Source organism: Ostrinia furnacalis, unplaced genomic scaffold (assembly GCF_004193835.3).
Source record: "Ostrinia furnacalis isolate ACB-3 unplaced genomic scaffold, ASM419383v2 OfSCF1629, whole genome shotgun sequence".
NCBI classification, from domain to species: Eukaryota; Metazoa; Arthropoda; class Insecta; order Lepidoptera; family Crambidae; genus Ostrinia; species Ostrinia furnacalis.
The window spans coordinates 445,476-465,247 of NW_021131868.1; the positions used below are offsets into that span (position 1 = coordinate 445,476).

Consider the following 19,772-nt stretch of genomic DNA (forward strand, 5'->3'; position numbering starts at 1 on the left):
TACCGTTTGAGATAACAATTATTGAAACATATTAGTAACTATTACATAATACATTTTAAACCTTAAACAATAATGCTATCAACACTGTTTATCCTCATAATAACATAATAATGTAATTATTAGAACAGTAAATAAGTAATTTGATACACAACAAACCTTGCTAACAATTCTAACAAATATTAAATTAATGAGGAAAGAAATCTATTTAATAGATTGTTTTTGCGAAATTTTATTCAGAGACAGACAATATTGTTCATACATGATGCGGGCTGCGTTCACTTTGACTTGAACGCATTTCGCAGAACGCATCCACTGTGGCAAGTCCTTCTTAGCGATCGCCACTTACATCGTTTTAGATTTTTCAATCTAGTTATAGCTATCATCAAATAATTAAAAGGCTGTCCAGTGTAACTGAGCTGTTTACCGTAACTAATTGATCAGTGTCAGGGGTCAAGCTTAACTGGCCGCTTATTAAGGTCAATGACTCGCTTGTCGCTTGTGCAAGATCACGTCTTGTTGATAAGAGCTTGGATATAAAGGATGAATTATATAGAGATAAAGAATGAAAGAAATGTTGCTTTGATTACGTCAGATTGCGATGAAGTCAGATGAGTCAGATTCCGAGGAATTAAAGGAATTTTTTTATTACGTCATATTCCCCCCCTTTGGACAACCTGTATAGATTTGTCAATGATACCCACGATGCGTATACATAATATAAATAAGGCCCCTCAAAATATGTACAGCCCGTTAAGAAAATTATCCAGAACAAACACAAGCATTTTATTATAAGTTTTTTTGTTATTTATACTTTTTACTAATTATTAAAAACCTGAAGAGTTTGTTTCGTTGAACGCAATAAAAAAATATTTTTGTATTAGATAAGGGGCCGTCCATATATTACGTCATTCTAAATTAGGGGGGGGGGGGTTGGTCTGCGGATGACGGTAAATGATAGATAGGGGGGGGGGGGGGGGGGGGGTCTAAAATCTGAAAAAATCGATGACGTAATTTATGGACGGCCCCTAACCCATTTTCCGAGGAAAGCAGGCATCATCAATAAAAAATGTAGCGAAATCAGGATTAATTATTCAAACTATTTTCACGCGTCTGAAGTCGCGGGGACAGCTAGTATCGTAAATTCTTTCGTGCGTGCATCATGAGCAAAAAGTTGTTAGGTACATTGGCTCAAAGCAGCCAACGAAAGCCTGCATTAAACGAACGCATTTTTTGTGGTAGAGATGTACCATTAAGGCTATTGTTTAGATACTTTACAATATTTTTTGTGTACACTACTTAAGCATTGTGTAGTAAAGTGAGGACAAACTGTGAAGGTAATTTTTAAACCGTTTTTTCCTGTTGCTACCGTATTCGGTGAATCCCTAGCTGTTTTTTGCGAAACTTGTCCGATTCTAAAGATTAAAACTAGTAAGTGCGAGACGGATTCTAGCTCTTAGAATTCCGTGTCTTTCTTGGAACTTATTGGCTATTAGCCTGCAAAATTGCTAAAATAGTAGCGCCAACTAGTGAAGTGGTGAGAGCTGAAGTAGTATGAGGGCCATCGTATTTGCACTAACCAGATTTCGCCACTAGAATTGTGACTAGAGTCACTTGCTAGTAGAAATTGACGTTTTGCTAGGGTGTTTTTTTTTTTAGAAAAAGACATTCTGTCTGGATGTCTGAATGTTTGTTACTCTTTCACGCAAAAACTACTAAACGGATTTTGATGAAACTTTACAGTATTATTGTTTATAACCCAGAATAACATATAGGCTATAATTTATGACGATCTGTGACAAACTAAATTTCACGCGGGTAAAACCGTGGGCAAAAGCTAGTTTCTTATAAGAAGGAATATTTAGCTAAAATAGTAATTTTTTTTATTGCTAATGTTTTTAAATAACATTTTTCCTTGTTCCAGATAAACCATGCACCCAAGGGAACCTGATCAATAACTTGTGATAAAGCCGCAGTGCCAAATAATTATTTTTAAGCGTAAAGATGGACCCCAAGTACTTCGATATAGAGAGGGAGCAGAACCCAAGAGAGAAGGCTAACATCTTCTCACAATTCTCATTTTGGTGAGTGAATAATATTTATCGATAAACCTACTCCTTTCCACCCATTTTAAAACCCACATGGTGGACCGACGACCTCATAAAGGTATCAAGAAGGCGCTAGATGCAGGCCGCTACCAGCCGGGCGATATGGAAATCATTGCGGGAGGCCTATGTTCAGCAGTGGACGTCCTATGGCTAAAATGATGATGATGATGAACTAATCCTTAATGCACATTGACGGTGTGCCCAGTTGCCGAAAAAAAACATTTGAAAATTAACCCTACGACTGGCTGTGGGGTAACTGTGGTTAAAAAGGGCCTACTTTTAACGGTGGTTTAAAGTGGTTCTCAGTTCTCTGTCGCCGAATTGACAGAAGACTCCCATGTGATTTCGACAGAGTAATAATAACACGACCCCTCTCTTCCCGTGAATGTTGTCGTCCTTCTCAAACACTATAAACCGGACCTAAACATGATTGTGTTACGAGTGGGTTCACCACAGTAGTCCAGGGTTCGAAAGCGCGTTCCTCCGATCTCGATTTGGCCAGTCCTTTCCAGCATTGGGCTATAGTCGCTTTTAATTAAGCTGTAAGTCAACAAGGAAACCTGTTAATTTGTGTATTATGTTTTAGGTACACCCGCCCAATATTCGTGAAAGGCAGAAAAGGACAACTGAGCATATCAGACGTATACAGGTAAATAAAAGAAAGAACGAAAAAATATTTATTTAGCATATTAGGCAAGCAAAACTACAAATATCTGGTTTTTAAACCGAAAGTTCTGTAGTAAATATTATCCATGCATGCGTGACGGACGTGGTGTCAGACGATATGCATGAATGACATTTGCTGACGTCATGTATTTTAAATGTCTGGTATTAGCTGAGCGTGACGTCACATGACATGAGACAAAGAAATTACTAATAGTTTTTTAGAGTTTTTGGAAAATAAAAGTTCTCGATGACGACTGTAATAGAAAAAAATCGTACATATTCCATACTAGCTTTCCGCCCGCGGCTTCGCCCGCGTGGAATTTTGTCTGTCACAGAAAAACTTTATCGCGGCGTCCCAAACTATCTCTATGCCAAATTTCATCAAAATCGGTTCAGTGGTTTAGGCGTAGAAGCAGGACAGACAGACAGAGTTACTTTCGCATTTATAATATTAGTATAGATTATGTAGCAAGCAGCATTGCTCAAATACGTGACCGTGGGAATCTTAAGGATTGACACTGCATGCGTTCTGCGGTCAGGTCAAAGTGAACGCAGTCCGCATTATGTATGAAGTATGAACTACATTGTCGGTACATTTAGTATCGACTAGCTTTTGCCTGCGGCTTCACCCGCGTGAAATTTAGTTTGTCACATATCGTCATAAATTATAGCCTATATGTTATTCTGGGTTATAAAGATTAATACTTTAAAGTTTCAACCAAATCCGTTCAGTAGTTTTTGCGTGAAAGAGTAACAAACATCCACACATACTTTCACCTTTATAATATTAGTAGGATTAATATTAAACAGCAAACAGCATTGCTCAAATACATGACCGTGGGAATCTTAAGGGTTTGCTACACTGAGTGCGTTCTGCGGTCAGGTCAAAGTGAACGCAGTCCGCATTATGTATGAACTACATTGTTGGATTCTATACATTTAGTATTGAAGCGATCTGACCGTGACAGATTGACTTGTCACGACCGCTGACAGATTGTCTTGCCCTTCTTTACCTTAACTTCGAACTCCTATCTTCTGATTAATTTCGTTGCGGGCCCAATGACAGTTTAACTTTCCCCGGGACAAACTTGGCCTTCACTGGTTGGGTTGGATTTTTGTTGGCGGTCAAGCTGTAGATCCTGGCTACACAGGAGTTGCAGCGGTGGGAAGGAGAGGTGGGAATAGTCCCGTGACCTGACCGTTAATATAGTTCATACATAATGCGGGCTGCGTTCACACCGTTGCCCTGACCGACAATGTTGTTGTTTATATAATATGCGGGCTGCGTTCACTTTGCAGACCGCATAAAGCATCCAGTGTAGCGAATCCTTTAGAAGCATGATTTGTCACTCACTTGTGTAATAATGACTGATCACAACGAGGTCAAAGGACAAGTGATAACGACAACTCTTCGAACACGTGTTAATGTATTTATATCGTGTTAATTTGTGATACATTACATTAGCGATATGTTATGATTTACTGTGGGAAAGTAATTACATGTAATTATGTATCAATTACTGATTTTGCAGCTGCCAAGAATGGTCAGAAAGCTAGTAAAGTTTGCTACATTCAAAATTGATATTATATTTTGAACTCTTCCTATTATTACGGAACCTCTCGTGCCCACCGCTGCAACTCCTGTGTAGCCAAAATCTACAGCTTGACCACCAATAAAAACCCAAACAGTGAAGGCCAAGTTTATCCCGGGGGAAAGTTAAACTGTATTGGACCCCCAATATTCTTCTGATTAAATTCGTCGCAGGTTCGAAGATAGTTAGCTATCCCCCGGGACTACTCAACTTTTACTGGTTGGGTTTCATTGGAGGCCAGGCTGTAGATCCTGGCTACACAGGAGTTGCAGCGGTGGGAAAGTGTGGTGGAATAAGCCCGTACACACAAAAATTGATTGCTTCTCAAACATATTTTTACTGTGCCCTTGGGAATCATAATCTTACTTTCTATATTTTTTTTACGTCGGGAAATGCTTTGCGTATACCCACTGGTCAATGGGGACGATCAGTGGGTTATGTGGGACTCTCTCCGCCTGCTCTTTAAAGGCGGGGCCTACCCATTAAAACTCGACGGTGTCCACCGGAGCCCAAAGAAACGGAGCCGCGAGTTAATGTCGGACATTCGTCCACAGCTCCGTCTCAGGCTAGTAAGGGTTCCCTAACTTATTTGAGACGCGCTCCCTTTCGACCATACAAAAAATTCCGCGCGCCTCCTCCAGTCAAGATTATTTATTGGTCGTATCGAGCAGTCTGGAATGCATTCTCTCAGCGGTTGCAGGTTTTTTTATATGTATTTAAGTACCTACACAGATGGCCCGCGCCTCCCACTTTGGGAACCAATGGGCTAGTCTCTCACTGCCTCATATTCTATCCTACTATTGTAATATTAAAAAATTGATATTATTATCTTTTCAGATGTTCCCCAGAACACAGGGCAGCCCCTCGCGGGGACGTCATGGGGCAGAAATGGAAGGAGGAATTACAAAAGCAAGGTAATTAATTATCCCATTATAAGTCAAGCCTTCCGTGGACCGACAACTACAACGCTTTTACCATAACAGTCGCCGGATTGATTTTTTTTAATATTTTTTCTTCCGGCAACTGGGCCCACCATCAATATTTTTTTTCTTTAGCGGGCACAAGCGGTGATCTGTTCTTTGTTCGTTCGTTTCAGTCAAATGACGTCCAGTGCTGGACAAAGGCCTCCCCCAAGGATTTCCATAACGTCCGGTCCTGCGCTGCCCGCAGTCTGGTCTGTGAGCACGTAGAATTTTGTCCAATGACCCCAAGCTACCCATCCTTATCGCTCGCGCGTAATTATATTGCTGTCGCGCTCGCACACTCACTGCGGGCACCCATCGCACAGTCGCGGGCCCTGCTCACAGACCAGGCTTTAGGTTCTTCCCGCGACCTTCACCAGATCGTCGGTCCACCTAATGGGGGGCCTGCCCACGCTATGTCTTCTGGCCCGTGGACGCCACTCGAGAACTTTTCTGTCCCAACGGCCATCATCTCTACGAGCTATGTGCCCTATATGACCTACTAGCGGCCGCCCGCGACTTCCTACGCGTGGATCCCGTTTTACCCCCTTAGGTCTTAGTGAGCACCCATGTACGTTCTAAAAGGAACCCCCATGCAAAATTTGAGACTCCTAGCACTTTTAGTTTCTGAGATTTCGTGATGAGTAAGTGAGTCAGTCAGTGAACTTTTGCTTATATAGATATAGATTCTTAATCATATTTTACTATGGTTTACAGGCAAAGGCAAGAAACCCTCGTTAATCCGGACCATACTGCGGATCCATGGGCTCCGATTTATTATAGGGAACCTTATTTTGGCGGTATTCGAAACTAGTTTTAAGTAAGTACATAATAAAGTGCATTTTTGTAACCGCGTGGTCCCGGTTGAGTAGAATGGGACTACCCACTCTTCCCGTGGATGTCGTAAGAGGCGACTAAAGGGACAAATATGCGAGCATCAGGCCTCCCCAACCCGTCTGGCCAGCGTGGGGAGTGTAGGACAAATCCTCTTGCCTCTGGTCAATTAGAGACGTGCTCCTGCAGTGGAGACTAAGGTTTTCCACCAAAGTGGAAAGATGTGTTTGAGTAATCAAATTTTGTTTTCCACATCACCTATGCGGACAGTTTCGGTTTGAAAATATACATTGGGAACAAAAACGGTACCTGCTGAAAACGGGATGTTCCCGTGGGAAAGAACCTCCAGTTTAGCTCTATACAGTAGAATCTCGATTATCCGGACTTCGATTATCCGGATATCCCATTATCCGGACTCATTCTTCACGGTTTCTAATTACCCATTCAGGGTCTGGACCCATAAAAACCTAAGGCGCCACCACCGTAACATGGTACGGAAGTCTTCTTAGTTTATTGTTTAAAGAAATGGATGACCAATGGTCTAATATTTACATTTTTAGACTCTAAAATGATGTATTGAAAACCCTTTTTATTGTAAAAAGTTAATTATTGTTTGATTTTACTTTGAAATAGATTATCCGGATTTTCGATTATCCGGAACACCCCTGGTTTTAATTGATCCGGATAATCGGGATTCTACTGTACCTGTTTTAGCCACAGGACGTCCACTGCTGAACATAAGCCTCCCCCAATGATTTCCATAATGACCGGTTGGTAGCGGCCTGCATCCAGCGCCTTCCTGCTATCTTTACGAGGTCGTCAGTCCACCTTATAGGTGGACGTCCTAAGCAGCGCTTTCCGGTACGTGGCCTCCACTCCAGAACCTTACTGCCCCATCGGCCGTCAGTTCTGCGTACTGTGCCCTGCCCATTGCCACTTCAGCTTAATTATATTGGGTTAGCCTGTAACAATAGTAAATGTGTGTGTGTAAATAAATAAATAAATTAATTTGTTAATTATTGTTATTATTTTTCAGGTTAATCATACCAATGTGCCTTGAAGGCTTGATAAACTACTTCTCACCGTCCGCGCCTGCTGTGAGCAAAACACACGCGTATTTATACGCTTTGGGGGTAGTCGGGTAAGAAAAACTAATATTCACTTTAATATTCCTTTTTATAGTTTTATCGCTTCACTCAGTCAGTGCCTGAGGTTTGGGAGCGACACGAAATGAGTGACATTATAAATGCGAAAGTAACTCTGTCTGTCTGTCTGTCTGTCTGTTACGCTTTTCCGCTTAAACCTCGCAACCGATTTTGATGAAATTTGGCATAGAGATAGTTTGAGTCCCGGGAAAGAACATAGGATAGTTTTTATCCCGGTTTTTGAAACAGGGACGCGCGCGATAAAGTTTTTCTGTGACAGACAAAATTCCACGCGGGCGAAGCCGCGGGCGGAAAGCTAGTTGATAATATATTCGTTCGTTTCAGCCGAATGACGTCCACTGCGGGATATAGGCCTACTCCAAGGATTTCCATAAAGACCGGTCTTGCGTCAACCGCATCCAGGCTTCTCTCGCGACCTTCACCAGATCGTCGGTCCACCTAGTGGCAGACCTCTCCACACTACGTCTTTAGGATCGTAGTCGCCATTCAAGAACTTTTCTGTCCCAACGGCTATCTCTGCGAGCTATGTGCCCCGCCCACTGCTTGATTTTAGCGATTCTGCGGGCTATGTCAGTCACTTTGGTTCTCCTGCGGATCTCCTCATTTCTGATTCGATCACTCATCGATCCGAACATTGACATAATATTATGACGTTACAATAGGCATACAATTTTGAACGAGATCTGAAGTGTCGCTGACGTTTGACGTCACAAAAACACCCGCCCATGCCGTTCCGATACCTCAGGCACTGACTCAGTTAAGCGCTATAGTCTGGTCTGTGAGCACGTAGAATTTTGTCCAATGACCCCAAGCTACCCATCCTTATCGCTCGCGCGTAATTATGTTGCTTTCGCGCTCGCACACTCACTGCGGGCGCCCGTCGCACAGTCGCGACAGCAATATAATTACGCGCGAGCGATAAGGATAGGTAGCTTGGGGTCATTGCACAAAATTCTACGTGCTCACAGACCGGGCCTATAGCCAATTTAATATTTTTTGTTCCAGCCTTATGGCCATAAACGCCACTCTTTTACATCCATGGCTATTGTGGCTCTTAGAAATGGCGATAAAAATACGAGTCGGGTGCTGCTCATTGATTTATAGAAAGGTAAGTAAGGTAGCATCGTTAATTCAGTATACAAACCTGGTGGTTTTCATACTAACCACTATGCCTGTTCATTTAGTCGATATCAGAAAGAAATCTAAATTAATCCAATCACTAATATATAGTCTCAATATAAGTTTGTTTAATTTTTAACTAGTAATATTTTTTGCAAACCAGAGCTATGCTATGTTAGTTTAGCTTAGCTCGCTAGCTGACGCAGTTTTCCATAGTGTTTGTATAGTTTTCAGCTTGCACACAACTATGGAAAACTTCCATCATCAGGGAACCAGACGCAGGTGCGTACCATCCCTATATTGTTGACATTCCATCAGCTCGCACTAAGCGTTTCGATGACTCTTTTATAATGCGAACAGCTAGGGACTGGAATTCGTTGCCTGCTGCTGTCTTTCCCGAAGACTTTAATCCGGGCATTTTCAAGGCGAGAGTGAATAGGCACTTACAGGGCAGATATGTACCATCCTAGACTGCATCTCACTTAACATAAGGTGCGATGGTGGTCAAATAGCTGCCTTGTTAAGCTCGATTCACACACATCAGTGAAGCCACAGTTCCGTCACAGTGTCCGCTCACTCCGCTCAGTTCAGTATCAGTGCTACAGTGTTGCGTCAGTGAAATATTTTGAATATTTTAAAATGTCAGAGAGCTTTTTCAATATTCTTGTTCAGAAACTATGAAGTAAGTTATATTGTTTTTGAGGCCGCGGCGGCGTCCGTGATCCGACAAAAAATATCTTCGTCAACGAATACGTCCGTGATTGCCGGTGTCGGCAGTCGGCACTGACACTGAGAGCACTGTGTCGTCACTGACACTGACAAGTGGGGATGCGTTCGTAGAAACTGTATGAAAGAATATTTGGCACTGTGCCGGTACTGAGCCTGAACTGTGACTTCACTGATATGTGTGAATCGGCCTTTAGTCATAAAAAAAAACTGCACCAGGTATGCGAGCTAAGCTAAACTAACCTAGCTGAGCTCTTGATGTTACCAAATAGTTTTCTCCATTTCCAGTTACTTCGCCTCGATTTAACCGCCGGTGGTAAAGCGTCCGAAGGCTTAGCGGGCCACGTGGTTAATTTACTAACCACCGACGCTCAGAGGTTCGATATGGCCGCCCTATTCATGATGGACCTCGTCAGGTAAGGTCAACTCTTCAGCATCATCATCATTTCAGCCATAGGACGTCCACTGCTGAACATAGGCCTCCCCCAATGCTTTCCATGTTGATCGATTGGTAGCGGCCTGCGTCCAGCGCTTCCCTGCTATTTTTATGAGGTCGTCGGTCCACCTTGTGGGTGGGCGTCCCACGCTGCACACGGTACGCGCATAGGCCGTCGGCCGTCAGTTCTGCGTACTATGTGCCCTGCCCATTGCCACTTCAGCTTGCTAATCCGTCGGGCTATGTCAGCGACTTTAGTTCGTTTACGGATCTCCTCATTTCTGATTCGATCTCGTAAAGAAACACCGAGCATAGCCTTCTCCATAGCACGCTGTGCAACTTTGAGGTTCTGTAGGCCACGTTGCCGAACCATAAGTCATCACTGGTAACACACATTGGTTGTTCACTATTTTTTAAGAAATGTTATGATGTACTGCAACTTGTCTTTTGTTTTTTTATATGCTGAGTAAAGTTTTTCTTTTCTTATCTTATCAGGTCGCCTCTGGAGAGCGTGATCATCATATACTTGATGTACAGGCAAATTGGAGTCGCTGCTTTTATAGGAGTGGCGTTTTTGCTGATGTTCATCCCTTTCCAAGGTGAGTTCTGGAGTAATATACAAGGTGTAATAGATTAAAATCCGCTTTAGGGGTGATTCCACACCACCACCATTTTGGTGGTTATTCTGCTAACCACCGACGTTTAGAGGTATAACATGGAAAACGTGAGAACAGAGATAAGTAAGGCTAAGAACTCATGGCGCGATTTTCACCCGCGCCCGCGGCGGTTGCGGGCCCGCAGCTTCTGTAGAATGCAGATACTTATGTACAAACTAATGCACAACTCACGACGCGGTTTTCGCCCGCGCAAAAACCGCGCGATAACCGCCCGATCGGCGGGCGACCATTTTGTAAAAGTGACTTATCACGCGGCGCGATTTTAAATCGTACATAAATATATTGACTTGGCCATCGCATGAAAACACGTGTAAATTAAATTATTTAGTGCGATGGCCAAGTCAATAATTAATGTAAAACGTTAAAGATTTCCTGGCCTGGACTTGGTATTACATGGATCTCACAACTTTTTACCGTAGAACAACTGAGTTGCGAGACTTGTTTTTTTTTGACAAGTATTGTTTTTGATGGGATCTCATTTCTTTTTGTATTTTGTAGACAGCAGCTATGTATCTAGAAAACTGGACCGAAATTGAAAAATTTTACTCGACTTGGCGGTTGCACTACCGTGCCCCCAAATATTTTAGTTTTTCCTTGATTGATTCATTCATACCAAACACTACTTATATTCCAAATTTGAAGCTTCTAGGTCTGCTAGAAGTGCCTTAGAATTTTGATGATCGGTGAGTCAGTCAGTCAGTGAGTGACAAAATTAAGAAACTTTGACCCGTTATAATTCTTAAACTACTGGTTCAAATTGAATGAAATTTGAAATATACCGTGTCTTTACAATGCCTGCATAGCTAATGAAAATTCAGCCTTCTAGTTTTATCCACAACGAAGTTACAGGCGGTCGAAAATGGCCTGAATTGCTTCGAGAAAAGAATGGTAACGGCCGTGCCGCGTTTTTGCTCGACTTGGTGGGCGCACTGCCGTGCCCCCAGATTCCACAACCGCCGCGGGCGCGGGTGAAAATCGCGCCGTGAGTTCTTAGCCTAAGTATTTTTGTTTTGTAAAAAATATGTTTTGTACTATGTAGCATTCAGGGACTGGGTAGTCAATGCGAAAAAACGCTCAACGGTTGGAATGTGCAGGTGTCAAAATGTCCATACGGACCGGTTGTTAGTGTGGCAGAAAGTATGAACGTCAAAAAGTCCCAGTGCCAAAATGTACATTGTTACCATGGTTACAATGGTTTAGTGACAAATGGTACACATCACAAAATACAAGTACAACAAAAGGTGTGATAGATAAAATGATCAACTGATATATTGTGCTCATGAATAAATTAATAAAATTAAATGTCAAAATGTTCAATGTTCTTGTAGTCTAGTCAATAAAGTTTTTTTGGACATTTTTACCTTGATGCATTTAAACACGTGTTCACGTTAGCTATTATACAATAAGACGCTTGTTCAAATAAACCCGAAGACATTTTAACTTCAGATCATTTTAACCATTGCTCATTTCGACGTTCATACTTTTTGCCACACTAACAGCCGGTCTGTATGGACATTTTGACACCTGCACATTCCAACCGTTGAGCGTTTTTTCGCATTGACTACCCAGTCCCAGAATGCTATGTAGGTATTTAATAGTCTAAACAAATATTATTTACCTGGACTTTGATTAACGCTATCAAACTAGGGTCACTAGTAGGGCAAAAAGATTATAAGACATGTAAAGACTCCATAAGAGCAAAACATAATTATTTTTTTATTTGTCTTATTTTTTATTTATTTAAGTATTTGACGATTTGTGAGCACTATTTATTTTTTATTTGGCTATACAATTAAAAAAAAATAACTTTGACAGACACTGGAAATGGAAAAAAATATTGAACTTAACTAAACGTGATCTAAAATCGTGCAAAAGGAGACCCAGACACTAAAAATAAAATAATAAATAAAACAAAAAAATGTATTTATTGCCTTCGAACCATTAGACATAATGTAGGTACATGTAAAAGTATAAACGACATAGGTAAAAGTTTAAATGTTTAAAACGAACGTTACTTGCCCAAATTTCATAAAAACTGGAGTTTCTTTGTAGATCTGAAATGTGGCTTGACTTCCCAACCACTTATAGACGTCTCAATAGGTCTAGCTTTTAACTGAGTCAGCCTGAGGTGAAGGGTCGGCACGGGAGGGTGATTTTATGACAGTCAAGATTCAGATTACATTAGAAATTGACACACACACAAAGTAATCAAAATATGTACTCATAATCCACTGCGGTATCAGTACTCAACATTTAGTACTACGTAAGCAATATAAACTGTTTACATGTTTTTGTGAACTATGGTTAGACCTATTCTACTTCGCTAAAGCCTAAATACAAATTGTTTCCAACAGGCTATCTAGGCAAGATCTCAAGCAGGCTCCGCAGAAAAACGGCCGTCCGGACCGACAACCGAATCCGGATGATGGGCGAAGTGATTCAGAGCATCGAAGCCATCAAAATGTACGCGTGGGAGAACGCTTTTGCTAGGATCATTGGATTTGCTAGAAAGTAAGTTGAAGTCAAAGGTTTTATTCAGTACCTAGCCCTTTCCAGGGCGCTTATACACGTCCCAAATATAGCTTGCCCTACCACCACTTCGGGACAACATATGGGCTGGTGCTGAGAATTGGCGGAAGAAACTCAGTCATCTTTGTCAGTCACTTTTTCAATTAGATACAGCAAATACTTACATTAAACAAGAGCGAGCTAGGCAAGTAAGATAAGGTGGACAGACGACCTCATAAAGGTTGCAGGAAAGCGCTGGATATAGGCCGCTACCAACCTGGCAACATGGAAAGCATTGGGGGAGGCCTATGTTCAGCAATGGACGTCCTTTGGCTGAAATGATGATGATGATGAAGTAAGAAGAATATCTGTAGGAACTAGTAAGCTTCTCTAACTAAATATGCGATCAGGTCTCCCCAACCCGTCTGGCCAGCGTGGGGAGTGTAGGACAAATCCTCTTGCCTCTGGTCAATTAGAGGGTCGTGCCCCTGCAGTGGAGACTAAATCACCTGATGATGATATTTGATGCTAATAATATTGATAGGAGTTAAATACCTCTTATGAACTAGATACAAATGGAGGATTTGACCTATACTCCCTACGCTGGCCAGACCGGTTGGAAAGGAAATAAAGATTAAATATAGTTGTTGCAATCACGAAGGCGCGTGAGCTTTACATGTGTGGTGACTCGTTACTGTGCGTTTTTCAAAAGTTTTGATAGACATTACACTACCGTTTTGTGTATGTAGGTACACGTACAGTGTACACACAACTAAAGCTTCAACCACACCAACGCGCGCAGATCGCCATCGCCGGCGCGCAAAGGCCAATGATAGGTCGCGCGACCTATGACAGTTCACGCGACCTGTCATTGGCCTTTGATCGCGCCAGCGATGGCGACCCGTACGCGTTGGTGTGGTTAAATCATAAAGCTTTAGAGTTGCAAGAACCATACTGATAAAACCTATCCGGACTTAAAAAGTATAATTATATTTTTTACTTTCAGGAAAGAAATGAACATAATCAAAAAGATGTCATGGCTGCGGGCGGTCATGATATCGTGCGTCAAATTAAACACAAAAGTGGCCATTTTCCTCAGCGTCATATCCTTCATCTCATTCAAGAACGAACTGACAGCTGCCAAAGTGTATGTCATATTCTGCTACTACGAAATGCTGAGGTTCAACTTGGTAGACTTTCTGCCGCTTGCAATAACGTTCACTTTGGAAGCGTACGTCAGTGTTAAGAGAATGCAAGAGTTTTTGTTGCTCCCTGAGGTCAATAACCAAGATGGCGTGGATCTGGTGACGATTGATGACGTCAAAGTTCCAACCACTAATGGAGTATTCGAGAAGTTGATTGGGAATGGGTGAGATTTAATTTTTTTATTTTTAAAGAATGTAATATTTAAGCTAAATGTTATGCTTATTGTGTTATAGGTCTAGTACTTAACTCAGTCAGTGACTCGGGACTTTGTAACGTTGTCAGTGAGACTTTAGATCTCGTTCAGATTTTATGGTCTGTCACGTCATAATAATTATGTCAATGTCACCTCTCCCGTGCCACTCATATATGAAGCATGTTACTGCACTGACCAATTTAAGCGCTAGACCATTAGTGGGTTCACCATAATAGTTCAGTGGTCGGTGGTGATCGAATCAGCGTTCGTTGGATCTCGAATTAGCAGTGGGACACAGACTGTTGGGCTATTCACATCTTGTTGCAATCAATATTACAATTCTATTGTTTCATGAAACTTTTTTAAACATTAACAACACTAGATGGTTTTCTATAGCATCGCTAAATATGGTGATATCATCCAAGTAACAAAACTTTACATTTTATTGTCTATTCTCAAAAGCAACACTGTTTGTACCCCTAACTTACTTGGGCACATATTTACAGCCAACAGGCATACATTAAGTCGGAAAATAACCTTCAGCAACTGAAGCCCCAAGATCTGATAACGATGAGCAACTACACAGCGCACTGGAAGAATGTCGACGACGAATCGTTGGATGGGAAAGTGGCTGCTCTATCTGATATAAACTTAACGGTATTTATATTTTTATCCTCTGTTTCTGGATTTAGATTCTCATTATAACTCCCTTACTATTGGTCTAGCGCATAACTCAGCCAGTGCCTGAGGTATGGTAGCAGCACGGGAGGGGTAACATTGACACATGATGACGTGACAATCTACAGTCTTGCTGACGTTTGTCGTTACAAAATCACCCTCCCCATACCCCTCCCATACCTCAGGCACTGACTGAGTAAAGCACTAGACATAATACAAGTTACAAGCATTATCGAAACACTATTTTAAAATGACAAAACTATACATATTAGACGTCATTTAAAACCACTGTTTAACGGATCAATCTAGAAATAAAGAACAGCGTATTACACTTAAAAATTTCGACTGGTTCATTCAGTGTCTCACGCCCGTTTTCACCATCAATCCCTAATTTTTAAGTGACCCCTATGGTAACAAATAATAGGAATTTTGTGTTTAATAGGGGTTACTTAAAAATTAGGGATTGATGGTGAAAACGGGCATAAGTAGCTCAGATGGAAGAGCAGTCGCCTGGCAAGCGAAAGCTCGTGGGTTTGATTCCCGCCTTAGGGAGTTCGATTTTTCAAGTTGTTGAGAAAATGAAGAACTGTTTTATATTGAACTAGCGGCCGCCCGCGACTTCGTACGCGTGGATCCCGTTTTACCCCCTTAGGGGTGGAGTATCGTAAAATCCTTTCTTAGCGGATGCCTACGTCATAACATCTACCTGCATGCCAAATTTCAGCCCGATCCGTCCAGTAGAGCTGTGCGTTGATAGATCACTTTGTCAGTCAGTCAGTCACCTTTGAGTTATTGTATACTAAGCTTTCCGCCCGCGGCTTCGCCCGCGTGGAATTTTGTCTGTCACAGAAAAACTTTATCGCGCGCGTCCCTGTTTCAAAAACCGGGATAAAAACTATCCTATGTTCTTTCCCGGGACTCAAACTATCTCTATGCCAAATTTCATCAAAATCGGTTGCGAGGTTTAAGCGGGAAAGCGTAACAGACAGACAGACAGACAGAGTTACTTTCGCATTTATAATATTAGTTGGGATTGGGATTTAGATTACATCGCACATCTTTCTTTTTACAGATAAAACCAGAAACCCTAACAGTAGTGGTGGGCACAGTAGGTTCTGGCAAGTCCACGCTATTGCAAGCAATGCTGCGGGAACTGACGCCCACTAGTGGGCAGCTGACTGTAAACGGGATCATAGCGTACGCTGCGCAAGACCCGTGGCTGTTTGAAGCTTCGGTGAGTTGGATTATATCTCTAGCCAGGCCTGTTCATCTCCGCGAGGTTGCATCGAAAACAAAACACGCGTGACTTCACCTCCTGAGATACCTAATCGACAGGACAATCACGAGCGAGAATTGACGCACGCACGTGTATTCTTCACCCATTTGCATTGTAAAGACAATAAACCATATATGTAAAAACGGTGCACAGTGTGTTATGGGACCTCACGTCACACATCATTTTACCGAAGTCAGCCCTATGGCTTCGGCGCAGTACCGATCACAGACGTTTGTTAACAAAATGGTGCTCGACTCTTCAGACAAGCTAAAGTACACCATATTGTTAACGACATTGAGCACTCCTCCTATGTTCTTCTGATTAATTTCGTTGCGGGTCCAATGAAAGTTTAACTTTCCCCCGGGACAAACTTGACCTTCATTGGTTGGGTTTTTGTAGCGGTCAAGCTGTAGATCCTGGCTACACAGGAGTTGCAGCGGTGGGAACGAGATGTGGGAATAGTCCCGACATTGAGCATACATTTTTTTAAATACATTCGCGAAAAAAATCTCTACGAAGTAATTATTATTATTCTGTGCTCTAGCGCTTAAGTCAGTCAGCGCCTGAGGTATGGGGGGCGGCCTCCCATGCCGCTCCCATACAGTGGTTTTCAGACGATTTGTATCACAGATCACAGAAACTTAAGGGGGACTTCTTGGCGGGAATCTGAAGCGTCATGTTAGCGGTTTTGTTTTATTTTCTCAAATTCGTCTGTGGGCGACTATTAATATGTAATAATGGTGGATTATTAACCATTGAGTGTTCGTGAACGTGCATGGGTGTGGGCAAGTGAAGCAAAACAGGGCATCGTGATTCTTCTGGTTCTCTCAAGTTGTCCATAGGAGGTCTCAGTAAAGCACCACAACTTTACTGAGACTCAAAGGGTGGGAAGGGGTATCATCTATCATCCTTCATTATATCAATACTTGATCTCATTTTGTAACTCGTATCACTTAAATACTTGAAAATGGCACAAATCAAGTCGACCGTGACGTGTATTGCCAACATCATCAAAAAAGAAGAAGAAGAAACTAAAGGGAGATGTGACAAGGGGGCGTGGCCGGTGTCGCAGCAATATGCCCAAAAACAGAACACATTGCTCGCGACAGCAATGATGACAGCAGCAACGTCATAATGTAAACAGTTTACATTGCTTGCGTAGTACTAAAAACTATTCGATCGTTGAGTACTGATACCGCAGTGGATAATGAGCACTTTTTGATTACTTTGTGTGTGTGAATTTCTAATGCGACACTGAGTTTCAAACTCAGCGCATTAGTTGGCATCTCTCTATATCTCTATGATTTGTATGCTTTGTCACGTCATAATATCTCAACGTCACCCCTCCCGTGCCGCTTCCATACAGGCACTGACTGAGTTAAGCGCTGGCTATAATGTGTTGTTTATGACTTTAGGTGCGTCAAAACATCCTGTTCGGGCAAGATATGAACATGCAGAGATACAAACAAGTGATCAAGTGCTGCCAACTGAAGAGTGACTTGGAGATATTACCGCACGGGGACAAGACTGTGGTCGGCGAGAGAGGTAAAATGGCGGCTTTAAAGGCATGGACTATTCATATAATATATACTAGCTTTTGCCCACATCTGCGCCCGCGTGAAATTCAGATCATTATAAATTTCAGCCAATATGTTATTCTGATGAATAAACAACATTGCTGTAAAGTTTCATCAAAATCCCTGAGAAGTTTTTGCGTGAAAGAGTAACAAACATACATCATCATCCATTTCTTTATGTACTGTTTAGTGAAAGTTGAAACAGCGTGTTGTGTGACAGTTTAACTTTCCCCCGAGACAAACTTGACCTTCACTGGTTGGGTTGTAGGCGGTCAAGCTGTAGATCCTGGCTACACAGGAGTTGCAGCGGTGGGAACTAGAGGTGGGAATAATTCCGAAGTGGCTGTACTAAATGTATGGAAGCTGGAAAGATTCAATTTTCGGATAAAACTAATTTATCCTGGAACTTATTTATTGATACAGTTTGATAAAGCTCGTGAAGCATTTTCAGGATCAGTAATCAGTTTTTTCGATATCTTGTATAGAGAAATAATCATAAGAGTGAGATCACGACATATTGTTTCCATCCTGTATAAATGAGCTAGCGGCCGCCCGCAACTTCGTACGCGTGGATCCCGTTTAGGGGTTGAATTTTGCAAAATCCCGTCTTAGTGAGCACCTACGTTCTAAAAGGAACGCCCATACAAAATTCGAGACTCCTAGCACTTGTAAAGTACGGCCAACTAGCAGCGATACAAAAGGTCGATTCGACTGTCGAGCTGACAATCTATTCTGTCTCTTCCCATCTTGTGTATTTGTCAAATTCCAAAAATCTGTCAAATTCCATACAAAAAGCACCGGTTATCGTCATAGTTACCGTTAAAGATAGGTGGTGCAAGTTGCACCACCATTTTAGGGGTGGGTTGCACCGTGCAACCCACCCCTACTATTCCAAATGACCATGACATTAGGTTTGTTTACATTTGGTATCGCTTCTCGTTGGCCGTACTTTAGTTTCTGAGATTTCGTGATGAGTGAGTGAGTCAGTCAGTCAGTGACCTTTCGCTTCGAATTATTTGACAGGCGCATCGCTGTCTGGCGGCCAAAGGGCAAGGATATCGCTCGCGAGGTGTGTGTACCAACACGCGGACGTTTATTTGCTGGACGATCCGTTAGCTGCAGTCGATGCGAAGGTATGTACTTCTAGAATACAATATTAACTATTAAAAAAGTTGTGTTTAAAATTATTGGTTTATGCTATCAACTATAATCTGGTCTGCGAGCACGTAGAATTTCGTCTAATGACCCCAAGCTACCCATCCTTATCGCTCGCGCGTAATTATATTGCTGTCGCGACTGTGCGACGGGCGCCCGCAGTGAGTGTGCGAGCGCGACAGCAACATAATTACGCGCAAGCGATGAGGATGGGTAGCTTGGGGTCATTGGACGAAATTCTACGTGCTCGGAGACCGGGCTTTACCTACTTCATTCATGTTATCAAATACCTAGAAAATCAGATCTTTGTGCCAGTTGGAATAAGGTTGTGTTGTCAACTTTTTGCCCACTTTGGGTGTCACGAACTATTTGACGCTGACTGTATGTCTTGTTTCTTTATCGCGAGAAAAACGTGGATGTCTTTGTCCATCAGTAGCCAGCATTTAGCTGAAGCAATGTCTTTATTTTTTCAATAACTTGAAAAAAAATTGCCTAAAACAAGAATCGAACCGACCTTTTCATCATAATCATCATATCAGCCATAACACGTCTTCTGCTGAACATAGGCCTCCCCCAATGATTTCCACAATGGCCGGTTGGTAGCGGTCTGCATCCAGCGCCTTCCTGCTTTCCTTTATGAGGTCGTCAGTCTACCTTGTGGGTCCACCACGACCTTTTGTTTGATTGGAAAGTTTCAAGTATGTAAAGTCTGGTCGCGGAGCACGTAGAATTTTGTCCAATAACCCCAAGCTACCTCGCACACTCACTGCGGGTGCCCGTCGCACAATCGCAACAGCAATATAATTACGCGCGAGCGATAAGGATGGGTAGCTTGGGGTCATTGGACAAAATTCTACGTGCTCAGGGACCGGACTATAGGTAATTTAAGTTTCAGA

The 19,772-nt window shown here is 42.2% G+C and overlaps 1 protein-coding gene across 1 annotated transcript in view; it reads left to right on the forward strand.

The window, feature by feature from the left end:
- LOC114353130 (probable multidrug resistance-associated protein lethal(2)03659) overlaps positions 1 to 19,772 on the forward strand; it is a 56,459-nt gene that overhangs the window by 17,923 nt on the left and 18,764 nt on the right. Inside the window, exons 2-15 of the mRNA XM_028304965.1 lie at positions 1,922 to 2,081; positions 2,692 to 2,754; positions 5,201 to 5,277; positions 6,043 to 6,145; positions 7,196 to 7,300; positions 8,331 to 8,433; positions 9,459 to 9,586; positions 10,102 to 10,205; positions 12,638 to 12,794; positions 13,798 to 14,160; positions 14,697 to 14,847; positions 15,941 to 16,102; positions 17,560 to 17,689; positions 18,745 to 18,854. Of these exons, the coding sequence (XP_028160766.1) occupies positions 2,002 to 2,081; positions 2,692 to 2,754; positions 5,201 to 5,277; positions 6,043 to 6,145; positions 7,196 to 7,300; positions 8,331 to 8,433; positions 9,459 to 9,586; positions 10,102 to 10,205; positions 12,638 to 12,794; positions 13,798 to 14,160; positions 14,697 to 14,847; positions 15,941 to 16,102; positions 17,560 to 17,689; positions 18,745 to 18,854 (1,836 nt within the window). The 5' untranslated portion in view covers positions 1,922 to 2,001. The remainder of the gene's footprint in view (positions 1 to 1,921; positions 2,082 to 2,691; positions 2,755 to 5,200; positions 5,278 to 6,042; positions 6,146 to 7,195; positions 7,301 to 8,330; positions 8,434 to 9,458; positions 9,587 to 10,101; positions 10,206 to 12,637; positions 12,795 to 13,797; positions 14,161 to 14,696; positions 14,848 to 15,940; positions 16,103 to 17,559; positions 17,690 to 18,744; positions 18,855 to 19,772) is intronic.